General features: G+C 57.0%; 1 protein-coding gene across 1 annotated transcript; it reads right to left on the reverse strand.

Annotated features, from left to right (window-relative positions):
- On the reverse strand, positions 1–27734 carry FNBP4 (formin binding protein 4). The gene is made up of 17 exons (XM_084630722.1): positions 27575–27734; positions 22595–22687; positions 20942–21078; positions 20467–20656; positions 19936–20083; positions 19712–19832; positions 17535–17873; positions 16160–16370; positions 10717–10835; positions 10000–10104; positions 9057–9190; positions 7904–8082; positions 6931–7244; positions 3937–4081; positions 3576–3835; positions 2618–2775; positions 1–1094 (listed from the first exon to the last, which is right to left on the reverse strand). The coding sequence occupies exons 1-17, from the start codon at positions 27693–27695 to the stop codon at positions 1004–1006; spliced, it is 2865 nt and encodes a 954-aa protein (XP_084486848.1). The 5' UTR covers positions 27696–27734; the 3' UTR covers positions 1–1003.
- Between the last annotated feature and the right edge of the window lie 145 nt (positions 27735–27879).

Raw genomic sequence — 27879 nt, forward strand, 5'->3', positions numbered from 1 at the left:
TTCTGAAGTATAAAAAGGGATTTTATTCATATCTATGTACAAATTTACAAAGCCAAAAACTGGAGAAATACAAACGGCTGGAAACCCGAGTGGCCTTCCCTTCTGTGGGAAGAAAGTGACTTTTACCTGATTCTGAGCCAAAGAAAGAGGGGGAGGGAGGCTTAACATGGACAAAAGCTACTTTTACTGAAATCAGGGGACTGATGGGGAGCGAAAGGAGGTGGGGCCTAGAACAGGGGAGAACTAGCAAGCAAACAGCAATGCTTTTCTGTGAGTGGTTCCTGACACATGGCCTCCCACCACCTCCCAGGTAGCCCGCAAACGTGTCCAAGGGCTGACCAAAGGTTTTATGGCCCAGGCAAAGTGGACTTATCTAGTCTCTGCACTAGGCCCTGCAGACAACCCTGGATTCAAGTGAAGGGCTTGTCGAGCTCTCAGGGACATCCAGGCCACTGGCTGGCTCTGACGGAGGAAGTGCACGCACGAGTTCCTACTCGGCGCGGGACAGAGCTGCAGCACCTTCGGGCCAGAGATGCTGGGAATGGCAACGCCAGGAGGCATCCGAGAGAGCTAGGTCTGAAAGCCAAGGAAGAGCCGCCTTCTCCTTAAACTGCAAGGGGAAGGGAGAGGGTTCTGAGCTCGACTCGGCTCTACCAGCTGGGCCAAGCGTTGTGCGGGAGGCAGGCCCACCCGGTGCAGTCGCTGCCAGAGCCCAACCCCAAAATGGACTATTCATGCCAGCACCCCCGCTGTGCCAGGAGGAGCCGAACGGTGAGCACAAGGCCGGTCAAGGCCACCCATTACTTAACAGGCCTTTCACATCCCAGCTCCCACCCTGGAGAGGTCCCAGTCTAGGGGATTGCTGCATCAGCCCATTCAACTGAAACGGGATGCCCCAAACAGTTACAATTTATTGACAACAGTCGTATCGGTAAGAGGCTCTAAACTGTACATGTGTAAAAAAAAACCCAAAAAACCAAAAACCAGTGCCGATGCCGATGCCTCATGTGCTCGAAGTGGTTTTCCTCCGCTTGAGCCGTGCTCGCCAGTCCTCCGGCAGGGCCTCGAAATTGGCGTTCCTCTCTGCCATGCCACTGTGGGGACAAAGAGCCGCTCAGGTGCTGCAAAGGAGTCCGGGCAGAGCTCGTGCAGCCCACCCTCAGGGGCCTTATCTTAGGCCTACCTTAGCCCACCCTCAGGGGCAGGGGAGTGGGAGTGGGGGGGCACAGAGGGGACATGCACACGATGCAAAGTTCACAGAGTTGCCTCTGATGCAGAATGGCCAAATCAACCCTCCGGAGAGCATCAGGAGCATGTCAGCGGGAAACTGGCCCTTTGCCTAAGATCTCCTGGGGCCGCTAGAAGGTGCTGTGTCAGGGAGCAGTTCTGGGGGCTGGGAAGGATTCAGTCAAGTGTTGTCCCCTTGTTGCTGGGAATCCGCACCCAATGCATGACAGCTCAGTGGTCAGGCTTCCCCAGCTGCAGAGCTGATGGGAGGGTCCAGCTATCCGCCCCCACTGACCCACACACACCTGCTCCCCTCACGGGATGGGCAGAGGGGAGAAGTTTCTTATACACATCTTCAGAGTGGGGCGTTCAGGCTCAGGCAGCCACTGGAAGGACCCCGGGGAGAAGCTGGAGTGGCCACGAAACTCAACCCATGGGAGTTTTGTAAATACAGCGGCGGGAAGGACCTAGCCCGTGCCACCCAGCTCACTGCAGGGGGGTAGCAAGCTGAACATCCAGCAGGGTCTTCTCCCTCCCCATGCCCTCTCGCCTTGCCTTCGCACTCCCCAGGCCCCACTGCTTTATGCTGCGAGCCCAAAGATGCTGGCCAAGGACCCTGCCCAGCTCGGGGCTATGGGACAGCTAGCCCTACACACTGGAAGGGGAGCTGAGGGCTGTAGTTAAGCAGGTGACGTACTGAGTCAGCCGCCACGCTGTGACTGGCGGAGAACTCCAGTTCGGCACAACGAGGGGTAAGTGGCCCAGCAAGGCAGTGCTGCCCCCCGAGAGGAGGCACCCAGGGCAGTGGGCTCTCTGCTGGCCTGGCCTGGAAAAGGGGGATCTGCTAGAGGAGCCGGATTTCCAACAAACGGGGAAACCACCCAGGCTGAGAGAACTGCTCGCGTGGGCAGGCTGGAGAGGGCTGATCCGAGGGGGAGTGCTCTAGGGTGCTCTGGAGATAGGTGAAGGGCGCCAGGAAGTGCCTCGCTAAGGCACGAGCAATAACCAGTCACAGATGTCGTGATATCCACAGGAAAAGAACCACCCCCCCCAATAACAGCAACGGATACAGCCAGCATCTGAGGGGCCAGGCCAGCGAGAGGGTCTCCTGGGGACTGTGGCTCAGAGAAAGGGGGTGAGGACCCCAGCAGCAGCCCAGCCCAGCCACGCTGCCCTGTCAGGGGGAAGCTGGCTCTGAGGGGAGGAACGCTCCCTCCTGGGACCCCTCTGCTGACACTGCCACCTGGGGGGGCTGGCTGGTGCCCTGGCCGGTGCCCTGGCCAGGGGTGTAGCAGGAACTGGATTACGAGCAGGTGCAGAGGACTCCCGAGGAGCAGGCTCCAGGCCCACTGGGCCCCTCTCGATCCCCCGCCAGTCCCCCCGCCCATACCTCACTAGCTGCTGCTGCTTCCACTCCTCGATGCGCTTCTGAGAGGTGAGCTCCCGGTCCTCCTCGCTGGAGCTGGAGTTCTCTTCCTCGTCCAGCTCCCGCTGGATACTCTGCCACTTCTTCACCAGCGACGGCATCTTCGCTTTCCCCTTCTTGCCCTGCACACAAAGAAGGGGAAGGGTTGGGATCATGCAGGTGGCACCATGGGCACGGAGGAGCGCCCCTCCCACGCAGGGCCAGGGCAGGAGGGAGAGGAAGGCAACACAGACCCAGCCAAAGGAACAGAGGCAGAGTGTGTGTGTGAGAAAAACGGCCAATGCTTCCAGGCGAGCACTTCGTTCTGCTCCAGTGGCTGGCTGGGAGAGACCGGCGGGGGATGAGAGGGGCTGATCATTGAGAGTCAGGGGCACAAGCCCTGTCACACACTGCTATATTACCATAGTGGCTGCAAGCCACAGGTCAGGGCCCCACTGTGCTAGGGGCTGTACATTATTTATTAGGTGTATTACGGTAGCGCCTACAGGCCCAGTCAGGGACGGGGACACAGCCCCCCTCTTAATGCTGGAGGAGCCCCAAGAACTCCAGGGAAGCGGTGTGTCTAGCTACTGCCAGGGAGAGAAGCTTTCCCCCCAGCCACTTCAATGCTGACTAGCAGCAAGCCCTGCTAGCCCAGCGCTGGCCCCACGCACCTCTGGGGGCTGACCTGCCCCACACTAGGGGAGCCACTGCCCACGAGTGGAAGCAAGCTGCCTGAAGCATCAGCCCTTCACTCAGGGACCCCAAGGTGCACAACACATTAGCCAGCCTCCCCTTTACAGACAATCAGAAGGAAGCGACTTGTCTCCCAAGGCCACAAAGTCCTGACTCTTCTCTCACTGCTCATGCCCACCCTGCATGCACAGCCTGGATCTTCCAGTGACTCCCCCACAGGCCTGGGCAGTGGCGAGCCCGCCCCTACCTTGTCCCTTCTCCCCTTGCGAGGTTTCTCAGGAGGCGGTGCTTTGGTGGTTGGGGGAGGCGGTGGCGGCGGCTGAGGTGGAGGCGGGGGAGGTGGCTGCTCCATGGCCCCCTTGGCAGGGAGGGCTCCTCGTGCGGGGGCTGGCTGCGCCATGGTGGCTGCGAGACCAGTGGGCACGGCACATTCCGAATAGCTCATGATGGCTGGTGCGGTCACGCCCAGGTAACTCGGCTGGAGACTCAGCCCCATGGGCTGAGGGCCTGTGGATACAGCAGAGAGATGGAGGTTGGTAAGTCCCTGGCAGCCCCCGCTGCAGATGCCGCTCTGGCCTCAGATAGGCCACTCCAGGGCTGGTACTCACTGGCTGCCATGACGGGCTGGCTGTAGAGAACGGGACAGCTGCCAATGGTCGCTGCTCGCTGAACCAGCCCCGTGCTCATCTCACCGGCTTTCCTCTTCTGTGGTTTAGCGGTGAGGGCAGTGGAGGTGCTGCCTTCGGAGTTACTCTGCAGGAAGAGGGGGTGGGCAGTCAGGGGGCTGGACTGAGTCATTGATTCATAGACATTAAGGTCAGAAGGGACCACTATGATCATCTAGTCCGACCTTCTGCACAACGCAGGCCACAGAATCTCACCCACCCGCTCCTGCAATAAACCTCTCACCTATGTCTGAGCTATCGAAGTCCTCAAATCGTGGTTTAAAGACTTCAAGGAGCAGAGAATCCTCCAGCAAGTGACCCGTGCCCCATGCTACAGACGAAGGCAAAAAACCACCAGGGCCTCTTCCAATCTGCCCTGGAGGAAAATTCCTTCCCGACCCCAAATATGGCGATCAGCTAAACCCTGAGTATATGGGCAAGATTCACCAGCCAGATACCCAGGAAAGAATTCTCTGTAGTAACTCAGTTCCCACCCCATCTAACATCCCATCACAGGCCATTGGGCCTATTTACCATGAATAGTTAAAGATCAATTAATTACCAAAATCATGTTATCCCACCATACCATCTCCTCCATAAACTTATCAAGTTTAAGCTTAAAGCCAGATAGGTCTTTTGCCCCCACTGCTTCCCTTGGAAGGCTATTCCAAAACTTCACTCCTCTGATGGTTAGAAACCTTTGTCTAATTTCAAGTCTAAACTTCCCAATGACCAGTTTATATCCATTTGTTCTTGTGTCCACATTGGTACTGAGCTTAAATAATTCCTCTCTCTCTCTGGTATTTATCCCTCTGATATATTTAGAGAGAGCAATCATATCTCCCCTCAACCTTCTTTTGGTTAGGCTAAACAAGCCAAGCTCCTTGAGTCTCCTTTCATAAGACAGGTTTTCCATTCCTCGGATCATCCTAGTAGCCCTTCTCTGTACCTGTTCCAGTTTGAATTCATCCTTCTTAAACACGGGAGACCAGAACTGCACACAGTATTCCAGATGAGGTCTCACCAGTGCCTTGTATAACGATACTAAAACCTCCTTATCCCTACTGGAAATACTTCGCCTGATGCATCACAAGACCGCATTAGCTTTTTTCATGGCCATATCACATTGGCGGCTCATAGTCATCCTGTGGTCAACCAATACTCCAAGGTCCTCCTCCATTACTTCTAATTGATACGTCCCCAGCTTATAACTAAAATTCTTGTTATTAATCCCTTTAAATGTGTGACCTTACACTTCTCACTATTAAATTTCATCCTATTGCTATTACTATTATTGCTATTAGTTTACAAGGTCATCCAAATCTTCCTGTATGATTTCCCGGTCTCTCTCTAAATTGGCAATACCTCCCAGCTTTGTATCATCCGCAAACTTTATTAGCACACTCCCACTTTTTGTGTCGAGGTCAGTAATAAAAAGATTAAATAAGATTGGTCCCAAAACTGATCCCTGAGGAACTCCACTGGTAGCCTCCCTCCAGCCTGACAGTTCACCTTTCAGTAGGACCTGCTGTAGTCTCCCTGTTAACCAATTGCTTATCCACTTTTCAATTTTCATATTGATCCCCATCTTTTCCAATTTGACTAATAATTCCCCATGTGGCACGGTATCATACACCTTACTGAAATCTAGGTAAATTAGATCCACTGCGTTTCCTTTGTCTAAAAAATCTGTTACTTTCTCAAAGAGGGAGATCAGGTTGGTTTGGCACAATCTACCTTTTGTAAAACCATGTTGTATTTTGTCCCATTTACCATTGACTTCAATGTCCTTAACTACTTTCTCCTTCAAAATTTTTTCCAAGACCTTGCAAACTACAGATGTCATACTAACAGGCCTGTAGTTACCCGGATCACGTTTTTTTCCTTTCTTAAAAATAGGAACTATGTTAGCAATTCTCCAATCATACGTTAAAGACATCTCCAAGGCCCCTCTGCTGAGCCAGCTAAACCCAGTGCCCCTCTGATGGGGGCTCTCTCTGGCAAGCAGATGTGCTTACTCAAGACAGCCCAAGGCAGCGCTGAACCTAAGCCTGGGTGACCCAGTGATGGAGGGAGCCCATCACTGTGTTGGCCTGCCGCACTGCCCGTCCCCCCCTACAGCTCTGGCCTGGCTCGGGGACCGCACTGCCCCCCGTGTCAACCTTCCCAATCACCCTGGTGCAGCTGGCACCCACTGCCCACACCAAATTCCTAGCCGTCGGCAGCTGCTGCCCCTACCTGTCCCTTGCACAGCTGCTCCTGAGCACAGCCAAGCGAACTGCTAGCACAGAGGGGCCTTGGGTCTTGTGCGCCTTTGGTCTGCCGTTTAACATGACCCCGCCCCAGGAGACAAATGGATTCTCCGCCTCGTGTGGGGGAAACATTTTGCACTCCTGGCAGAGGAACCCTTTCACGAGGGTGAAATCCTCCCGCATAGAATAAGGGGTTTAAGGCTGTTCTAGAGCAGCACGGACTCAGGCGGGAGCTGGGCAGCTCACTAAGGAACACTTTGCCCCTTATCCATTGCACCTCCACTGATCCCCTAGGCTCCTCTTCGCCGGTTCACAGTGCAGAACCACGGCATGCCCAATGACCTCTCTGCCCATTAAAACTCACCTTTGCTCCCCCCAAGAGCCAGGGCTGAGCAACGTCCCAGGACCACCTCCTTTCCACAGCCTCCTGGGAGGGGCCCTGGCAATGGCTTTTGGAGAGGGTATATCATTCATGAAAACCTTCTCTCCCAGGACTGGGAGTGCGGGGAAGACAGAGCTGCTAGGCAGCTAGCCCTCACCCATGGGGTGACAGGGGTTTGCCGCAGGAGGACACAAAACAGAGCCACTGGGAAACACGCCCGGCCAAGTGATGCTGAGCTGCCTGTTTCACACAGCACACCCGATCCGGGGCCCGCCCCGGGCAGCGGTCACTCCCCGCCCTCACCTGGCTGCTGGTGACGGCTGGGCGGAGAAGCGGTTTCAGAGGAGCATCTTCTTCTGTTCCTGGGGCTGGTGGTTCCTCGCTTTCCTCGTCCTCCATCTCTACCTCCTGGATCTCTCCGTCCTCCCCAGGAGGCGGTGGTGGTGGCGGGGGCGGCGGGGGTGACTCTGGCGGGGGTGGAGGAGGTGGGGGCACCTCCAAGGGCAGAGGGGGCTGGAGCACGGGGACAGAAGACTGAAGCATAGTCCAAAACGGAGTGAGCGGCACAAGGGACGTGGCAGGAACTTGGCTGGAGAAGGGCTCTTTGCTGAGAGGACCTGAGGAGACACATTGGTGCATGCCTGACAACCCGCCCTGGAACTGTTCGTGCCACAACCCATCCATTCCTCCGCGCAGCTGTGTTGATCCCCTCCCCCGAGCAGTGGCAGGCGTACGCAGGGCCCACGTACGGCGCACCACAGGCTCTCTGCCTGAGCTGTAGGGCGAGGAGCTGCATGCCCTCTGCGCACGAGGGCTCCTGGGGAAGCGTGTGGCAGTGCGACTCCAGCTGCCCAGAGCACAGTGCCTCCCTTCTGGGTTAACCCTGTCCACGGCTCAGCCGCTGTCCACGGCTAACCGAAACCTGATGGCGTGTTGAGCCACGGCTCACTGGTGGCAGAGGGACCCTCTTCTCTTTCTCTGGCTCAGAGGAGCTTGTTCTGGCCCTATCACCCACCATCGGGGCCCCTCACCAGCTCACAGATTGGCCCTCACACCCTGTTACAGATGGGAACTCTGACAAGAAGGGAGCGGCCCATGGTCAGACAGCGAATCCATGGCAGAGCAGGGAACTGAAGCCAGATCTTGCTAGTGCTCTAACCGTTGCACCATCCTTGGTATCAGCAGCTCTCCAGCATCTGTAGCCACACACACCCTCCCTGTAGCCAGTCCACACTGCTTCCCGCTCCCCCATCTCACAGCCTGGGCTCCCCAGTACCTGTGGAGTTCTCCACCGCGGATTCACCACCGGACTCAGCTTTCTCCTTTGGAGCTGGTTTGGGAACAGCCTCAGCTTTACTGTCCGGGGCCTGCCCGTCCTCTTCCTCCTCACCATCCGGGAACTCCCACTGGGACTCTCCTGTCTGCTCGTTAACATAGAAATAGCGCCTATGGTCCCTAGATCACAAGAAAGAACAGGCGGCTTTACATTCCCTCCCCTGCAGCGACACGCAGACATGGGCCTTTCCCGCGACAGCGCTGGGCTCTCACCGGGAAGCCCCTCTTCTACCAGGGCTGCCATTCACAAAGGCAACAAACAACTCTGAGGAGGGAGGCGGGAGGTCAGAGCTAGCTCGCTCAAAGCTGTTTGCATTGCTGGCTTTGTGAATCCAGCCCCGAGCCCTCCCCTCCAAGAGAGAAGGGCTGGGAAAGCTGGCTAATGTTCACCGGGAGGAAGGAGAGGGGGGCGAGCTCTCTCTAGGAACAGGACTGTTAGGAACTGCCTCCGGAGTACAAACAGGGAGCAGCCCAATTTAAGCAAGGTGGCTGCTCCCCCCATGGGCTGTCGAGGTCCCATGCATGATACTCTTGGTGTCAAACATACAGTGAACGCTAGAGAGAGGGAGAGGCTCTGGGAGCTGAAAAACAAAAGAGCAAACATTTCAAACAATGAACAAACAATCCAGAAAAGCCAAATAGAAAAAGAAATGTTTGGGTCTGACCTGCCGGTAGGAGACAGTAATCTTGCGCTTGGTTCCCATCCGCAGCCAGGGGGGCTCTCCTGAGGGTCAGTGCTGTTAGCCGGAGTAGAGATCCAGAGGTCCTGCAAAGTGCACAGAGCTCTCGCATGCGCGACCCCCCGAGCCCGCCCTCCTCAGCGCAGCTACACTCGGGAGAGTAAAAACCAGCTCTGTCCAATCACCGACCCAAAGCCATTCCAAACACTTTTTTAACAGGGATTTTTTAGGTCTCCAATTTGGTGGCTGGCCCAAACTCTGTGAGTGCCGGAGGTTCTCTGCCTGCCCAGCACCGCTAACTGCAGCTGCTCTCAGTCTCCGTACAGATGTCGCCAACGTCGTCAGGTGGTGATGGTCACAAATCATGTCTGAGAGGTCAAAGGTCAAAGGTGAAAAGGGGAGAAGAGTGCGTACCTGTCCCAGTGGCAGGACCAGCCTTTAGGGGTGGCGTTTATTTCATACTGTTTTAGCTGTTCGGCTGCATCTTGCAGTTTGCGTTTGAGGTAGTTTCCATTGAGAGCTCCTTCGCGCCAGTCTGCAATCCGGGTCTAGGGCCAGCAAGCAGAGAAGCTGTCACACTTCGGCATTAAAGAGAGGGTGTAGCAATAGTAAATCCAGCAGCAGGGCAGCACGGGGGTATGCGGGGAGAGGAGAAGACATGAGCTGCTGCACTCTGCTGGCAAAGGGGCAGTTCATGGTCCATTTCAGAGTCACAGGATTTTAAAAATTTTAAATATCTTAAATCATGAAATTTACATCTGAAATTTCACAGCGTTGCAACTGTAGGAGTCTTGACCCAGCTCTGAAGGCAGCAGTGCAGAAGTAAGGGTGGCATGGTATGGCATTACCACCCTTACTTCTGCATTGCTGCTGGCGGCAGTGCTGCCCTCAGAGCTGGGCGCCTGGCCAGCAACCTCCGCTCTCTGGCCACACAGCTCTGCAAGCAACGCAGACAATACCATGACCGCCCCTACAATAACCTTACGACCCCCCCCCCAAACCCTCTTTTGGTTCAGGACCCCCTAGTTTGAGAAATGCTGGCCTCCCCCATGAAATCTGTATAGTATAGGGTAAAAGTACACAAAAGTCCATATTTCACAGGGGGAGACTAGATTTCATGGTCCATGATGCGTTTTTCATGGCCGTGAATTTGGTAGGACCCTACCTGTGGGTGGTGCACAGGGACATGGACCTGTTCTGTCTGGGGGAAGGAATCAGACGATGAAGGGGGACAGTGGTTAGCTGCCTAGAGCTAGAGCAGTGGGCCCAGCTTGGCTTCCAGCACTCAGGAAATAGAAGGATGTTTGATTCCCAGGGGGACACACAGGTCACCAAGAGGGTCAAAGGCTTCCGTTACCTCAGTCTGCAACAGCAGCATGTGGAAGTTGGACATGGATTGTCTGTTAATGCCCAGGAACTCCAGCTTACTAGTCAGGGTATTTGCCAGCTCTCCGATCTGAAACTGCCAAGAGACAAGGCACGCAAGGGGTGAGGATCGGCTTGCAGACGGCCCGCAGGCCCCGGGGGAGGACTGCCAGTGCTCACGCAGCTATGCCCCAGCTCCCCCGGGTAGCTAAGAGCAGGTGGGGGAGGCAGTGAAACAGTGTCCATGGGCTGTGTGGAGTGCCTGACTCAGAACCCGCCTCCCCTGATCCCAGCACTCCGCAAGCAGAGCCATTTCATGCTACCCAGCAGGGAACAAGCCTCCTCCATCTCTGACTTGGAGGAGTTACACTTGAGTGGTAGGCACCCCGCCCCCCAGCACCACACAGCCACTGCCTTCTCCACGCGCTACACTGCTTCTCAGGAGCAGAGAGATGAGCAATATTCACATACCCCAAACCCAGCTCCACTGCTGTCCCCAACCCTCCAAATTCCCACCTACACCTGGGGCTGAGGCCAGAGGGCCACCCAACGGAGCGCTCCGGGGCTCCAAGGCCATGCTCCAACCCCCACATGGCTCCCTCAAGAGAGAGGATGGGAGGCAATCTGGGGACACCCCCCGGACAGAGATGCAGTTGAGACCCAAACACTAGTCAATACCAAATTCTTCCTTTCCCTGCCGCCCACCCACCTTCAGGTCCTGCTCCTCATCTTCTGCTTTGGGCGCTCCCTGCGCTTTCACTTTGTCCTGGACCTCCTCTGGCTCCAGCTCTTTGTCTGACGTCTCCTCAGCTGCTTCTGCACTCGCTGCTGAGGGAGAGAAAACACATGAGACTTTCCTAACTGTTCCCACAGGGCAGCGCAATCACCACCCACTGCACGGCCCCCCATCAGCAGGCAGCTGTGGGAGGGAGTCAATTCAAGAAGCTTGGCCCTATTCTGTCCTATTTTAAAAAGTTCAGGTCTGGCCTGGGCCTCCCAGGCAGACTCTGTGGACTCAGAAGGGAATGGGAGCAGGCAGAGATTTAAACAGGGCATCTGAAGAGGAGCAGTAGACAGCATCTTCTTCTGTTCCTTTATTGTTTGCAAATGAGGGCTTTTTGCCCATTAAGAAGCCAGGCCGTGGTTAGGCCAGAAGACTAAGGCCATGTCTACACTACAAACTACGACCTAACTTACACTGGCACGTAGCCACGGCTGTTAAATTGCTCGTGAGTGCACACGTGGCTCCTTCTGTTGGCGGTGCCCACCCTCCCCAGGAGTGCTTGCATCAGTGGCGGTGCTGGTGTGGGGCATTGCGGGACAGCTCCTGAAGGCCAGTTACAGTCAACGTAAGCAACACAGCATCTACACTGACACTGCGTCGACCTCATCACAGTGACCGTGACTCTACGCTGCTTGGGGAGGTGCTGTTACTAAATCGGCAGAGAGAGGCACTGATGTCGATGGGAGCCAAATTTAAGTGAAGACATTCCCACAACTAGGTCGATACATGGCCAGTTACGTTGACCTAACCCTGTAGTGTAGGCCTGGCCTAAGACAGCCAGCAAGCTAGTTCACACCTATTTCACTGCAGTCACCGAATAATAATAAAGGGCGGCTTTACAGGAGTCATACAGAGCTGAGCTCCGATACACATCCCACCTACAGCCCTGCTCCTGGCCCACAGCAGCCAGGCAGACAAAGCTCCCAAAGTCCCTAAGGGTGTGTCAACCCAACAAGCAAACCCATGGCAGCAGCAAGCCTCAGGCTCTGGGCCGATGACTTGGGCTCAGGCTACGGGGCTAAGAACAGCTGTGTAGATGTTCCCACAGAGGCTGAAGGCCAGCCTCCAGGACCCTCCCCTGTGGCCGGGTTTCAGCCTGAGCGGGAATGTCTACACAGCTGTTTTTAGCTGCATAGTGAGAGCCCGAGTCATTGACCCGGGATGAGACTCGCAGACGTGGTTTTTTGTTGGATAGACATACCATGTTCACTAAGCCACAAGGCAAACCTCACGCAGCCCTTCCAGTTCGCCAACAGGTATTTAACTCCAGTGACTAATGAACGGGGAAAGGACATTGCTGTTAAAGATTCAACCCCAAGCTCCTTCCTTCAGAGCACGAGACCTGCCCCCGAGCAGCCCTCCAGCCCAGCCAGCGAAGGCCTGCGAGAGAGCAGGACACATACCCAAAGGAAGAATGAAATCCCAGGCAAATCACCTCTAATCTGTCTCTTACTCTGTTTGTGCAGCAGCGGTCACGATGCCGGATACTGGCTGGAGCTTTTGGGTGTTAGTGTAATAGACACCAGACACCTTTTAGGATGGCACGGCCGGCACCTGCTGTTCTCACCCAAGGACGGCTCTACAGCACCACACACAGACCCAGCCCTCCCCACCAGCAGGGCCAGGCAGCTAGGGGAGAGGCCACTCCCCTTAGGGAGGGAGGAGGGCTGTTAATGGGGCTGGACAATCAGCTATTGCACAATCTCAGTTCCCCAGCCTGAGCTGTTCATCAACTCTCAGGCCTCTGCAGGGCTGTTTCCATTCAGAGGAGAAATCGAGAACACCAACCAGGTCTGTGTTTTGGTGCAATCCTGTTTACCTACAAAGAATGGGCAGGGAGTCCTGTCCGCTGAACACACCAGGAACAAACAGCTCGCAGCTTCCTTGCTGCCCAAGGAGCCGTCTCTGCTCCTACCCAGGGCCTTAGTCTCTAGGCTACGAGGTGGGTTTTTCCAGCTATGACCACCACCACCACTGTAAGAGTTGAGGGTCTGGGTGCTGGGATCCGGGCATCCTCTGGGTGCTCTCAAGTCAAGGCAAAGAGCAGAGGCCTGGCAAGGACTGCTCTAGTGCACAGTCAGCCACAAACTCGCCTCTTTCTGCCCATCTCATTCCACCATGAGCCTGAGACCCTCCTACCCCAATCCCCTCCCGCCCACTCCATGTGAATTGCCCTACACCAGCCAATGGCTCTGCTTTCCTCCACTGGCTCCTGTACCTAGACCCAGCCAATAGGACATTTATCTGCATGGTTTCCTCTATTGTAGAAGAAGGTCCCCAGACCCTTCAGAACAGCTCCCCACCCTTCCATGGCTCGGGAGGCAGAGTCAACTTTTGGGGGTGGGAGGGGGGAAGAAGAGGCCCAGCCAGTCAGTGAGAGAATGCACAGGGGTCCTTCATTTAGCTCTGGAGCTGCTGAGGCCTTCAGATCCTCTAGTACCATGAGTTACTGCAGAGCAGCCTGCCAGGAGGCAGCCACCAAGATATAGCCCAATATAGGAATGTTTTTCTGGGGTGAGGGTGTGGGGAGGTGTGTGTCTCTGGCACCTGCTGACTCCTCCTGGCTTCCTCCTTTCAGGAGGCCTCCCTGTGACCTTTGAAAGCGGCACTCACAGACCAAGGGAATCACACATGCTGCTCTGCCACAGGATAGAAGGACAACCCTGGAAATTATGGTAGGGCCTAGGAACCAGCTGAGATCATGGGACCCCTGCACTAGGCACTGTACATTCAGGGTAACAGACTGTCCCTGTCACAAAGACCTTGTCAGCTACATTGAGAGAATCTGTAAGGGCGCTCTGGACCTGAAGCAAGAAGTCCTTAGGGGCATGGTAGGGAATTGGTGGCCCAGTCAGTGGGGCATAGAAACCAGAGGCTTGATCCATGGGGCACAGCTACCCATGACAGGCGCCGGAGGGGCCGATCCATGGGACGCAGCTGTCCATGGTGGGGACCCAGGCGGGGAGCGATCCATGGGGCGTAGCTGTCCGTGGCCGTGGCCGATCCGTGTGGCACAGCTGCCCAGGATGCTGGGAGCTGTGAAACCAGCCGTCTTTGTGGCAGAAGAGGGGCTCTGGAGAACTCAAGGCCAAACTGCCCAAGAAGTTGGAATCCAGAAAGCCAAGCAGCAGGGGCAGAGACAGCCTGGCTTGGTTTATACAATACCCTGCAACACAGAATGCAGAAGCCGGGACAAACCTCCAGCCCTCTCGAGGTGTGCTAGGTTAATCAGGGCCTGGCAGGTCTGGCTTGGCCTCTTGTGCCATGGAGGGCTCCAGACTCTGTCACAGATCCATGGATCAGCCCATGCAGACAAGCGCTCCTAACAAGTCAGACCGTTATACCAGCCTAACGAGTCAGCCCTCACTAGTCCTCACGCTATATTAGAGGAAGGCAGGACTTCTGCTCCACCCCAGCTCTGGAATGCCCGCCCGTCCAGATGGGTGTATCCATAATCCACACCGCAACTAACCACTGGGCAAGAAACTGAGCCTCATCTGGCAGTCCCTGGGCACATGCACAAAGTACCACATACAGGGCACTGCGAGGACCAGGGATTCAAATATAGCAGTGGACTGGACCAATATAACACCTGCCCAGCCAGCCCTGCCTCCTGCAACCAGAAGTCTACAACGGATTCTGCCTCCAGCCCTAGCAGTCAATATGTGTGGGCTGGGTCAGTGGTCACTGAGCATTTGATGCTGACCAGGAGGTCCCAGGGAAAGCGGAGTCTCGGATTGCCAGGCCATTTAGAGCAGGGGTTCTCAAGCTAGGGGGTCGGGACACCTTAGGGGGTCATGAGCTGCCAGCCTCCACCCCACTTTGCATCCAGCACTTATAATGGTGTTAAATATATAAAAGTGTTTGTAATGTATAAGGGGGGGGGGGTCGTCGCACTCAGAGGCTTGCTGTGTGAAAGGGGTCACCAGTAGAAAAGTTTGAGAACTACTGATTTAGAGCCTCGCAGACGGGCTCCCGTGCTGCAAGCCAATAGGAAGCAAGGACAGCAGAGCAAGGACTGGTGTGACCTGCTCCCTGCTGCCGACCCCACTGACCAGGTGGGCAGGCCCATGCAGAGCTCCCCAGGCACTGCTCAGTGTGCACTTCTGGTTTGCAGGAGAGGCTGGCCTAGCTCGTGGCAGCAAAGGCCAGACCAGAAAGGAGTGGCACCCCCTGACCCACAGAAATGGGGGCATTTGGCCAATACACCCAAGACCCCAGCAGCAAGCGCAGTCTATGAGCATCCCCAAACATCCACACCGCAGCTTCAAATCCAGCCTGCGGCCCATTACGGTAATCCGCTGGTGGGCCTGAGACAGGTTGTTTACACTGACCGTCCGTAGGCACGGCCACCAGCAGCTCCCTGTGCACGGTTAGCCATTCCCCGTCAATGGGAGCAGTGGCCAGCACTTCCCTGCAGCCCGTGCTGCTTCCTGCAGCTTGCATTGACCGGGAACGGCGAACAGTGGCCACTGCCCACCACTGCTCAAGTCCCTTCCCCACAAGCATCACCTCTGCCTCACCCACCCACCGTGCTCTCAACCCAAACCCTATCCCAGCCAGACACCAGGAAAGCAGCCTGCCCCATTCAGAGGTGAGACAGACAGCAGGTTTGATGCATACGCTGATGACCCCATAGCCCCCAGATCTTCTCCAGGGCCCTTGGACCTGTCACACAGGACAAAGCCTTGAACCACCCCACAGGACTGCTGGAGGCAGATGGGACGTACCCCCAAGCACCCTGTCAGGAACGGAGCCGCTCGGTGGCAATGCTGTCCACAGCTGCGAGGCTCTGCAGTGCAAACCCTGTATGGCTAGTGCTGATCAGAGACTCAGCACAGACCCTTCACAACCACCCAGCTCTATGAACTGATACAGTGAAGCCAACCTCTGTCCCACGAGCCAGCTCTGAACTGCTCCCATCGCTCTGCGTGCTCCCCGAGAGCAGAGCCCCGGGCAGATACAAAATTTGTATCCGCACCTGATCCGCAGGCCGCAAAAATGGTCCACGAATATCCGCATCCATGGATATAAAACAGTTCTCTGCAGATTTGCAGGGCTCTGGGCTCCAAGTGCCAGGGGTGCTCCTCCCTGTAGAGGGCATACACAGAGCCCCGCAAGAAGACATTCATTGCTAATAACCCAGGCATTACCACTGCTGGGCTGCAGAGAGAGGAAAGAGATCGGCATGGCAGTAACACGGCCCGTGCCCTGCCCCCTCCAGACAAACCCTCAAGCTGCCAACCCCTGCGATGTAAAGGAGGAGACTTTGCTGAAAACTGCAATTTGGTGCATGAGGGTGCGGCTCTCCCTGCAGTCACTGGCTGGGAAGCGAGGGCTTTGGCTCAGGAGGCGTGTCTCAAATTACCTGCTTCCTTGATTTCTGGAGTCTCTCGGCCAGTCTTGCTAGAGCCACGGCTGGTGGACTCTGGGCTGGCAACCCCAACAAAAAGCTTCCACTTCCCTTGCATGGAGGGCAGCTTGGGCGCTGTGTCAAGAGATGCTGACTGGCTCCCATCGGAGAGTGGGCTGGAACCCGAGACACTGCCATCTCCCTCCTCCAAGGCTCGCAGCTCCGCCTGCCACGAGACCAGAGGGTGAGTGCCGCCTTGGGGAGTAGCCCCCAGCACTCACAGAAGGGGAGGGGAGGAGGGCAAAGCCTCAGGAGGAGCTGCACCCCTGCTGATATGCAAGGAGGTGACCTCACAACAGAGGGCGGGCAGGCCAAACCTGAGTGGGGCTGCGACCCCCTGCGCCAGGTCGCCATGCCCAGCCCTGTGGAATGAGTGCAGAGGTGCATACATGTAACGGTGGGTCACAAAACAAAAACAGACAAGGTGTAGTCAGTGGGTTGCCCTGGCAAAAAGTCTAGGAACCACTAGCCTAGGTTGTCACGAGCCCCTCTGGCCTAGAAATCTGGGAATCCACTGGCGGATGTCACATCAGCCTGGCACAAGTGTGCTCGTGGTGAAGGGGGGCGGTAATAATGGGAACCCTGATATTGGCCCCCGGAGCTGGGGAGCAGTCCCTTTTCCCAGAGGAGAGAGACTCTTTTCAGAGCTTTCCATCCACTGGCAATTCTCTCCGACTGGGGAATTGAAACAGTGTCAGCTACAGGGGGTCACAAAACACCTCCCCCCGCCCGGATTTCTACATGCAATGCTCCAGCCACTGCTGCTCTCCTACTCCAGCCCTGCTTCCTACCGCGGGGAGCACAGTGCTACTTCGGTCTGGTCTACACTTCAAATTGAGATCGACCTAGCTACGGCGGCCAAGGGTGTGAAAAGCACCTGCCCCCTAAGCGCTGCGGGTATGCCGACCTACTCCCGGTGTAGGGGCGAGAAGGGCAGCAGCAGAACACTTCTGATGACCTAGCTACCACCGCTCAGGGGTGTAGGTGGGGGAGGGATGTTCCTCCAGCACTGGAAAAACCCCCTCCATTGCTGCACAATGCCTCCACTCTACAGTGGCACAGCTGCAGCACCGCAGCACCTGCAGCGTAGACACGGCCATGGGGTCATTCTGCCGGAGGAAGGAGCGTGCTGTGTGGTGTCTCCCTGGGCACTCTGCCCCGTAGGTGATGGGGGGCAGCCCCTGAACCCCCACTTACTCCCTGGCACAGACCACACAGGGCAATTGTGGCTAGGTTTTCTCTTGGCCCACCTGGACTGTTAATGACACAGGGGTTCCCTCCAACAGGAGCCCGGCAGCACCCGCCCCCTTTTCCCCCAGCTGCCACTTACCTTCTTCCTCTCCAACACCATCTCCAACTCCAGCGTGTCCTGCTCCTCCTCCTCCTCGCTGCTCTCCCCTGACTGCACTACACTGCACAGACCCTCCTGGGAAGGGTCTTCCAGAGCATCCCTGCAAGGGTCCTGCTTGTCAGCAGCCACCGCCACTTCCCCCGCAGCCATCTCCTCCGCTAGCACCGGCTCCACCTCCTCCTTACAGATCACCTTCCTCCTCCAGCGCTCCTCTTCCTCCTTCACCATCTCAGGGACCAGCGGAGCCAGCAGGGATGCCGCCACCCCCTTCTTCTCCTCTTCACTGCTCGAGAGGGCCTGGACGCCTTCATTCACCTCCTGTGGGACAGACAAGAGTCACGGGCTCTCTCCCACTCCAGAATCGCCACTGCCCGACAGCCCGAGGGCTTCTCAGACAGCGGCAGAGGGAGGAACAAGAGATCCCTGCAATGAGGGCCTTTTCCCAGCCAGTGATTTGCAGCAATCCAGGAACAGCCATCCTCCAGCCTCTGATACCAACCAGGCTTAGGAGGAAGGTGCAAGAACTCTAGAGAAAGTACCTTCCTAGCCGTGTCTGAGAGAGGTTCAGTACTTAACCCGCTGCATCCCACGCAGCAAACACCGAGTTATGGCCGATCCCTTCTGGGACCCTCGGGGCTGCTGGGGTCTGGGGTGCGCTGAAGGCCTGCAGGACTCAAACATCAATGGGGCATGGTGTACGGGGACTTCTTCTTAGCAAGGGACTCCTGAGTGCAGCCTGGGAGAAGGGGCTACTGGGAGCGTCTGGCCCTCCTCCCCTCCCTCACCCCCACAATGTCCTCTCTAAGCTGGACAGCTGCAGCCTTTGCAGACCCTTCCCATGGATATTTTTCCACCCTCTGACCCGTCTCCTTCACGAGGTGGGGGATCCAGAACTGAACACAGGCCTCCTGGGGAACATATCTGTTTGCTCTGGGGAGGGGGGGGCGCGGAGCACTAGAAGATGGCCAGTAGTTTTTATTCTGTTACCATGCAGCTGGATACTCCATGTGGCCCGCTATGCACGGCATGCCCTCTCTGAACTCCTCCACAAGCCTGTCCTCCTTCAAACTCCACCTCACCCCCCACTCCTACCAGGGATGTTACACGGGGGGACAGTGCAGACAGAACACTTCCCAGCCACAAGGTCAGTGAGTCCCTCGGGCAGCACATTCAGAAAGAGAATACATGCTTCTCTACATGATCAGCCTGGGAAACTCAGTGCCACAAACTGTCAGTTAGGCCAAGAGTCTGGGAGGGCTGGAAAGAGGAGCAGGAGTTTCTATGGAGGGCAAAAGCCAGCCTCCAGTTATTGGAGGGTGCGGTCTCTGGGGGCAGATTGGCCCATCACTGCCTTGTGAAGGGCTCCTTACACCTTCATCAAAACAGAGACTCCTGGCCTTTGTCCTTCTGATCTGGCACAGCAAACCCTGAGCTCCTCCCCTCAAAGTGATGCCTTGGCCTGGCATCGTCTTAGTCACCGGGGCAGCTTTTAGGGTGTGTGCAGAGCAAAGGCCGCCCACATCGCTCCTGTTAGCCTTGCTGAGTCGACGCAGCTCCAGCAGAGGAAGCAGGAGTCTCTCTGCGCTGCTAGCCAGGTGCCATGTACTGCCGACTGCTGCACTGTGCCAGCCCCACAGAGGGAATCAGATGCCCAGGAGTAGCAAAAGCTCCCAGTGCTGGCAACGTGCTCAGTGCTGCAGGATCCACCCAGCAAGGCAGCCCTTGTTTCGGAGCCTGCACAGCCCCTCCACACAATCCAATTTTCATACCTATACCCCCAGACCCCTCCTGCAGGTGACCAGACCAGACCAGAGAATGCCCAGCTGCCGTGCTGAGCTGCCCTTCTACAGGGGTAAGGAGAGCGCCAAGTGAACACAGGATCCATTGGAGCCATTTCTCGAGCAGAATGGCACTTGGAGCATGCATCCCACCACTAGAGCAGGATTTTCCACCTGGGGAGGTGGGGATGGGGAGCCTGGCCTTAGAGACACCCAGCTGTCCAAACTCAATGGCTAGCTTAGGCTCCTCTGAGCTCTCTAGCTCCTTCCTGGCCCCTCTGTTCCCTGGGATCCCAGGGGTGAGGCTGGCCTGCAGCGTGATAGAGCGTCTCATTGAGATGTTCTGCAGGAACAAGGAAAGGGGTGACTCCCACTGACCTTCTTCACCTCTCGCTTGGGTAGGACAGTCCCTCGGCTAATGCTGGCAACCGTGACCCCTTTCTCCTGAGGGTACAGGTCTGCAGCCACCAGGAAACTCCCATCGACACCTGCCACAGAACTGGGGAGGGAAAGCAGAGGCTGTGACGGGCACATACCAACAGGCAGAGCCACCACCCCCTCTGTGCCCCAAAGATGGCCCGGCCCCGCCCTGCTGGCCTCACCTGGGCTGATAGCGCTGCAGCCCCTGGACCTGGGTGGCGAGGTACTGCGGCAGCTCCCAGGTCACCTCGTTGGTCCGCGTGTTCCAGTAATAGTAGCAGCCAGTGTTCTCATCCCAGACCTCCTGCCAGTCTCCCATCTCCACGCCCACTGAGGGAAGAGAACCAAAGGCCGTGAGTGAGCAGGATGCTCCTAAGCCCGCAGCCCGGCGCTAGGCACCATGGTCCTCTCCACGTGCCTCAGGAGACAGGGACCCCACCATCTGTCCCTGAACTCACCCCACGCGCCAGCCACTCACCAATAGCCCTTGGAAGACACAAACCTGTGTGTGTCGGCCACTAAGTGTTTCATTCTTGGGGCTACAGCACAACATTCATCTTCTGACATCACAGCTAGAGAGAACGCGGCTGTTTCCAGGCAATGAAAGGGACACGGGGGTTGGCGTGCTGCCAGGGACGGAGGCCCCCCCAGCGCCCCGGCTGGAATGGCTGCCCGCACGCCCTGGGGCAGATGAACCCGGCAACAGAGCTCACCTCCTGCCAACGAGCACTGCGTGTCATACTGCCACTCCGCCGGCTGGGCAGAGCCCGTCCCGTTCGCCGTAGCCGAGGGATGGCTCGAGGCAGGCTCCTTCGGCTCTGGGCGCGGCGGAGTCGGCGGGGGCGCAGAGGAGGCACCAGTTGATTCAGCAGGCTGGGGCGGAGCTGTAATGGCATCAATCTCCTTTGAAAACACAAAATGTTTACAAATGAATTGAAGCCCCAGATTTGGGACAATCAGCGTATTCCCCTACGTGGAGAGAGCAGCTGCTACCCCAGGTGAGTCCTCCAAACTCAGCAGCCCTGGAACCCTGTCCACCAGCTTCATCCTCCACCCTGCCTTCCACCCCAGCAAAAGCTCATTCGCCCACTTTTCTACATAAGCACGCTCAGGTCGGTCAGAAGGTGGTGACCCTGGAGCCCTGCCTGTCGTCCCTTGACTGAGACCCAGGGCAGGATTTCTACTCACCGCCAGAAAGTTTGCCAGCGTGCTGTCAATGTCTGTCGAATTGCTGCCGTTTGCATCTGTGGACGGCACTGATTTCTCAGGTGCCTCTCCCTCCTCATCATCACTGTCTGCGTAAGCACCGAGCAAACGTAAGCCACCTAGGCAGAAGAGAGTTACCAGTGAGAGTTTCCCTCCACCCTCGGCTGCCTGGGTTTAGAGGCAGCTCCTCTGAGATGATCATTACTCATACTGTGGTACAGACTTGGGGTCTCGTGGCACTGAACTGACACACCGAAGACATGGTCCCTGCCCCAAAGGGCTTATAATCACATTTAAAACAAGATGCAACTTTGTAACCATGGAGGCTAGAAGCTTGCTATGCTGAATGTGCCATGTGGGCCCCACACATCCCTACCAGACCTCTGCTTTGGAAATGGCAAGGTCACAGGGTACTCCCTCCTAAGTACTTATTCAGGGCAGTCTGGAATGTGCCAGAGCTGTGTGATTTAAAGCTTATCGAGGTAATTGTTGTGGGCAGCACTACAAATCAGGAAAGCCAGTTGCCTATCCCAGAGTTGTAGGCATTTCAACTGTTTAACTACTGACTAAATCTGAACAAGTAACAAAACAGATGTAATCATCTTGCAGTGAGCTAAATCAGGCCACGAGCATGGAACTGCTGTAAATGAAAAAAGCCCTCTGCCAGCAACCTTTCCACTGAGATGGAGCCATTCCCTCCAGGGGCCAACAGAGCACTCAGCTCCGGATTCCAGCCTGGGGTGGTTAGCTCAGTGGTACGCACAAATTCCAAAAGATGGCTCCCTGATGGGCCCTAAAGGTGAGGACAGAGGGGAAAAAACAATTGTATCTGCTCCTTGTTTTATTTCATAATGGTCACTAACAAGGGGCCTGAAGAGTTTCTTCCACTCACTCTTCATGTTACAAATCCAGGTACCTGGAAAAACCAGCTAGACAGAAGAGTCTGTGGAGGACTAGAGGGTTTGACACTTGACCCTAACTGAGGCTTGGTCTGCACTAGGATTCTATATCAATATAGCTTGCATCTCAGGGGTGTGAAAAATTCACACTCAAGAGATTTATCGATACTGACCTAATTCCTGGTGTACACAGAGCTAGGTCAATGGAAGAATTCTTCCATTGACCTAGCTACCACTTCTCGGGGAGGTGGATTAACTATGGCGATGGGAGATGCCATTTTAAGCACAGACATACCCTGACTGAGGTGGGAAGGGATTTTTTTTCAAACTGCATGAGACTGAGCGACCAAAACAAAGCCAAAGGATTGGAATAAATAGCTAACTAAAGACTCAACACCACCTCATCATCAATTAGAGCTGAGGAAGATGGCAATCCGCTGAGTCATCTGTGAAATCCTTCAGTGAAACAGGAAAACAAGACCGACAGCCCTGAGCCTTCCAAGGCAAAGCACAAGCAAGAGGAGCTTGCTTTGAAGGACCTGTTAAAGCCTCCTTCACACACACGCAGACCAGGGCCCAAACGCCATGTCTGCCTTTGCGAGCTGCCTTCCAACGACAGCACTTTGTGCCTAGAGCGTCCAGCGCCAGACAGACACAGACTTGGCTGCTTGCCCTCAGTAACTGCAGTCTGTGCTAAAGCCTAGGGAGAGCAAAGGAGGAGAAATGCCCCACCTACCTGTTGGCTTGACAGCTGCCGGTCCAGCAGGTGCAGTCATTTGGGGCAGGTTTGGAGCTGTTCTGGGAACCTCCCCAGTCACCTCGGGTTCATCTGGGTGAAGGAAGGAAAAGTGACAGGCACTTCAGTGGCCCACATCCAGGGAAGATCCTCTGCCACCAAAGGAAGCCGGGAGGGGAACTCCCTGCTCCCATTTCCCAGTAAGCACTGTGTGGGGTAACATCTTCCACTCCACACGCTCCCCTGGGATGGTCACTGCAACTTGTCCTGGGGAGGCACTCACAGGCTCTGCTCCCAGCCCTGGGGTACCATCCAGACAGCATAGCCCCAGCCCCCAAACGGTTACAACCGAACCTCAAACATGACTCAAGTGACTGTACCAAGCAGAGGAGAGGGAGGAGGAAGGCAATGAAAAAAAACCAGCGGCTACGCATGGCAGCAACGGGCCGTGTGCACAACTGGGCAGCTCGGACTCACTGCCAAGTTTTCTCTTTCATAAATAAATAAAATCAGCTCTCGCCAAGAGTCGTGGGCTGGCTGATTGCTTGTAGGCAGCATGTCTTAAGGAGGGAAGTGGAAGCAGAGAAGTGCATGACGTGAAGCAGGAAAAGGGACAGCTGTGCCCGTGCTGTTGCCCAGGTGGAGCCAAGCAGCTGCAGGCCATTCTGCGGGCAGACAGCACAGCAACCTCCCCATCCTGTGCCCCTGAGCAGCTCCAGCACCACCACTGCCCAGCTGCTAATCTCTCCAAGGAAATTCCCCAGAGACCATATGGCTTAGTCACCTACTGTACAGGTTTAGCTGAGGTGCAGATCCCTGCTGTGCAGGAGCCCTGAGCACCACTCCCACCATGGAAACTCCCAGAATGCTATGCCACTGATTCCTGGCTCCTGCCCAGAACAGGCAGGAAGCCCAGGCCTCAAGCTCTGCACTCGGTCCCTTATTGTCACTGCGCTGAACGTGTGGAGACCACTGGCACAGAACGTGTTTTAACAACTGTATTTTGAGATCTTTATTTTCCGCTCAAAGCTTCTTTTAGAACAGGGGTGGGCAAACTACGGCCCATGAGCCACATCCAGCCCATCAGACCATTTACTGTGGCCCTCAGCTCCCGCGAGGTTGGGGGTTTGCCCTGCTCCAGCTGGGGAGAAGGGTCAGGAACCCCGCTCCGGCTCCTACATACCCCCGCAGCTCCACTGGCCGTGAACCGGGGCAGCACATAGAGCCACCTAGCCGCGCCTCAGAGCCGGAGGGGGGACATGCTTCTGGGAACTGCTTGTGGAAAACACCACCCGAAGCCTGAACCCCCGCCCCAACCCCCTGCCACAGCCCTGATCCCCCTCCCGCCCCTTGATCCCAGCCCAGAGACTGTACCCCAAGCCCCTCATCCCCAGCCCCACCCCAGAGCCTGCACCCCCAGCCAGAGCCCTCACTCCCGCATGCCCCAACTCCCTGTCCCAGCCCTGATCCCCCTCCCGCCAACAAAACCCCTCAGTCCCAGCCTGGAGCCCGCTCCTGCACCCTGAACTCCTCATTTCTGGCCCTACTCCAGAGCCTGCACCCCCAGCCAGAGCCCTCACTCCCTCCTGCACCCCTACCCCCAATTTTGTGAGCATTCATGACCTGCCATACAATTTCCATATCCCGATGTGGCCCCCGGGCCAAAAAGTTTGTCCACCCATGTTTTAGAATCTGAAATTCAGGCAACTTGCAGGGTGGCTCACTGCACAGCTGGACAAGGATCTATGCCTCCCTTCTGCCAGATACTGATTGCCATTCCAGCGAGGCACTAACCCGGCACTGACGTGACTAGGAGCTGGGGGCTGCCACTGGTGAAATTATCACATCATTAAGGCAAACACGGCAGAGGCCTTTTCATTGGGCTAGGTCAGGGAAGCCATAGGTTCTGTGGGGAGGGAGGCCGGGAAGTGCAAGAGAAGACATTAACTTCCACCATGGGAATGGCAGAATGGTCTTTTGGGAGCAATGGATGGGACGAGATACTGTTTTGCCAGTGACTGGGGGGGTCTGGTCCAGCTGTGCACGTGTGTCCCATTCTCCAAGACCTGCTACATCCATTGAGAGCAACTGAGTCAATCTGTTACCCAAGACTGAGCCTTCTGCTCCAAAGCAGAACACGCTGTAATTAAGTCTGTGCAGGGCTGCATCCAAGGTCAGATGCCAGTAACGCACCAAGCAAAAAAAGGGAATAAACCCCAGAGTGTAACATCAGCGCTACCCTTTCCAGCACCTACCTCCACAATCTACAGACCCTTTGCTCCCAAACTATGACTGCCACTACACAACTCCGCGATGCCATGTCTGCGATAGGTAGAGAATCCAGCCACTCACAGCAGGAGCAAAGGACACGGGGGCTGAGCAGACAACTAGGGAGAGATGAACAGAACCAACCACCCCAACAGCTTCCACTCCTACTTTGGAAAGGCAGCCACAGCCCATACTGACCAGGCAGCCACAGGCCAGACAATAAACAAAAGCATCAGAGAGCTGTGAGGACCTAAGGAAGAGCCCTGCAGGTCTGCAATCCGATAAAGAAACCCCTAAATAAATGCGATGCACCAACATGCTACCAGAGATAACCTGACCCATTAGACCAGTGGTTCTCAAACTTTTGTACTGGTGACCCCTTTCACATAGCAAGTCTCTGAGTGAGACCCCCCCCCATATAAATTAAAAACACATATATATTTGACACCATTATAAACGCTGGAGGCAAAGTGGACTTTGGGGTGGAGGCTGACAGCTCACGACCCCCCATGTAATAACCTCATGACCCCGAGGGGTCCCGACCTCCAGTTTGAGAACCCCTCCATTAGACTGTACGGCAGCACCCAGCTATTCAGGCTGAGATCAGCAGCCCTGTGTTCATCACCTTGCCAGTGAGGGCTACAATACACATGTAGACACCCACCTAGTGACCCCATACCTACCGCCCTGCCAGTGACAGTTACAACACACAGAAAGGCACCACACAACCCTGCACTCTGCCAATGAGGGCTACAACACACACTTAGAAAACGCTGACTGACCCTGTACCCACCACTGTGCCAGCTAGGGTTACAACACACACATAGCAAGCTGCTCAGAGACACTGCATCCCTGCCAGAAAGGGATACAATACACATGTAGAAATCCAGCCAGCAGCTCTGTGTCCACTGCCCTGCCAGCGAGAGCTAGAATGCAATATAGAAACTTGCCCGACCATGGAGCAGGGGCGATTAACAATCATCTTCTGGCGCCATTCCTACCAGCAGTGTAACAGACAGCAAACATTATTAGCTCACTGCTCTTTTGGGGAGTATGGACTTCAGTTTCAGTTAGTTTCCCCAAACCTTTTTTTACCATTACAGCATTGACTTAGCCAAACCCCCATTCTCCCCCCCTCTCCCCCCCCCGCAATGCCACGAAGCACTCAGGACTAAACCACACACTCCTCATGTAACCCTTGGTGCTGGCTGGACAGGTCGAGGTTCCAGCATCTAAGGCCAAACTGACAGTCTGAGGGAACTTGGTGTGATCTCCGCCAATTCCCACACCCTGAGCCCGGCTGGCAGGGCGGGTGCTGCCCCTCCATTGCCAGCCATCCCCAAGTAGTCAGGACAGATATGGTGGCATCAGGTAGGGCCCGGGCCCAACCCACACTGCACAGCGCTGGCACCAGGGGTGGACAGGCCCTGCCGGGGAGGGGACAACAGACTGGAAGGGACAAACACACCACCCAGGGCATCACCCCCCGCCCCTCTGGGACCCCCACCCCTCTCAGACACCCCATCACAGCCCTGCCTCCCTTCCCCGGACACCCACCTCTGCCCCTACCTCCCTATACGCCTCCTGGCCCTCACACCCGCAGGACACCTCCTCCCAGCCCTAGCCCCCTCAGATACCCCCACCCCGGCCCCTGCCTCCCTATACAGCCCCAGCCCTCGCCCCTGCCTCCCTTCCCCAGGCACCCACCTCTACCCCTACCTCCCTATACACCTCCTAGCCCTTGCCTTCACCCCCCCCAGCACACCCCCTCCCAGCCCTAGCCCCCTCGGATACCCCACCCCGGCTCCTGCCTCCCTTCCCCGGGCATCCCCTCCCCGACCCTACCTTCCTATACACCTCCTGGCCCTCACCCCCCCAGCACACCCCTCCCCCGACCCTAACCCCCTCGGATACCGCCCCCAGATCCTGCCTCCCTATACAGCCCCGGCCCTCGCCCCCGCCCCTGCCTCCCTTCCCCAGACACCCACCTCTGCCCCCACCTCCCTATACACCTCCTGGCCCTCGCCCCCCCAGGACACCCCCCCCGCCCTGCCTCCCTACACACCCCGCCCCCAACCCCCTCGGATACCCCCCCAGATCCTGCCTCCCTATACAGCCCCGGCCCTCGCCCCTGCCTCCCTTCCCCAGACACCCACCTCTGCCCCCACCTCCCTATACACCTCCTGGCCCTCGCCCCCGACCCTAACCCCCTCGGATACCCCCCCCAGATCCTGCCTCCCTATACAGCCCCGGCCCTCGCCCCCGCCCCTGCCTCCCTTCCCCAGACACCCACCTCTGCCCCCACCTCCCTATACACCTCCTGGCCCTCGCCCCCCCAGCACACCCCTGCCCCTGACCCTAACCCCCTCGGATACCCCCCCCAGATCCTGCCTCCCTATACACCTCCCGGCCCTCGCCCCCCCAGGACACCCCCCCCGCCCTGCCTCCCTACACACCCCGCCCCCGACCCTAACCCCCTCGGATACCCCCCCAGATCCTGTCTCCCTATACAGCCCCGGCCCTCGCCCCCGCCTCCCTTCCCCAGACACCCACCTCTGCCCCCACCTCCCTATACACCTCCCGGCCCTCGCCCCCCCAGCACACCCCCGCCCTGCCTCCCTACACACCCCGCGCCCGGCCCGCGCCCGGGCCAGGCCGCAGGCCCCAGGCTCCCGTCGCAGGCGCCGCCCCCGTGGCCCGCCCGGTCCCTACCCGCTTCCGAGCCCGAGCTGACGTCGGGCGGGGCCGGCCCGTCGCGGGCGGCGCGGGGCCCGGGCGGGGAGAGCTGCAGGATGGGCCGGCGGCCCGGCGCCGCGCGACCCTTCTTCCCCATGGAGCGCGGTGCGGCCTGGGCCGGGGGCGGGGCGCGAGATGGCGCGCGGGGCGTGTGACGACACACCGGGGTGGGGCCGGGCCAGGGGGGCTGTGGCGTCACAGCGGGGCGGAGCTTGGCCAGAGCCGGGTGGCCATTTGCCGGGGCGGGGGGAGCTTCTGCCTCCGCCTGAGCCCCTCGCTGG

This window comes from Lepidochelys olivacea (assembly GCF_965140295.1).
Source record: "Lepidochelys olivacea isolate rLepOli2 genome assembly, chromosome: 6".
Classification (NCBI taxonomy): domain Eukaryota; kingdom Metazoa; phylum Chordata; order Testudines; family Cheloniidae; genus Lepidochelys; species Lepidochelys olivacea.

Coding starts and splice junctions, on each gene's coding strand:
- FNBP4 (XM_084630722.1), bottom strand. CDS start 27,695: ATGGGGAAGAAGGGTCGCGCGGCGCCGGGCCGCCGGCCCATCCTGCAG. Junction 22,688..27,574: donor CAGCTCGGGCTCGGAAGCGG/GTAGGGACCGGG, acceptor TCCTTCACCCAG/ATGAACCCGAGGTGACTGGG. Junction 20,084..20,466: donor GCAGTGCTCGTTGGCAGGAG/GTGAGCTCTGTT, acceptor CTCTTCCCTCAG/TGGGCGTGGAGATGGGAGAC.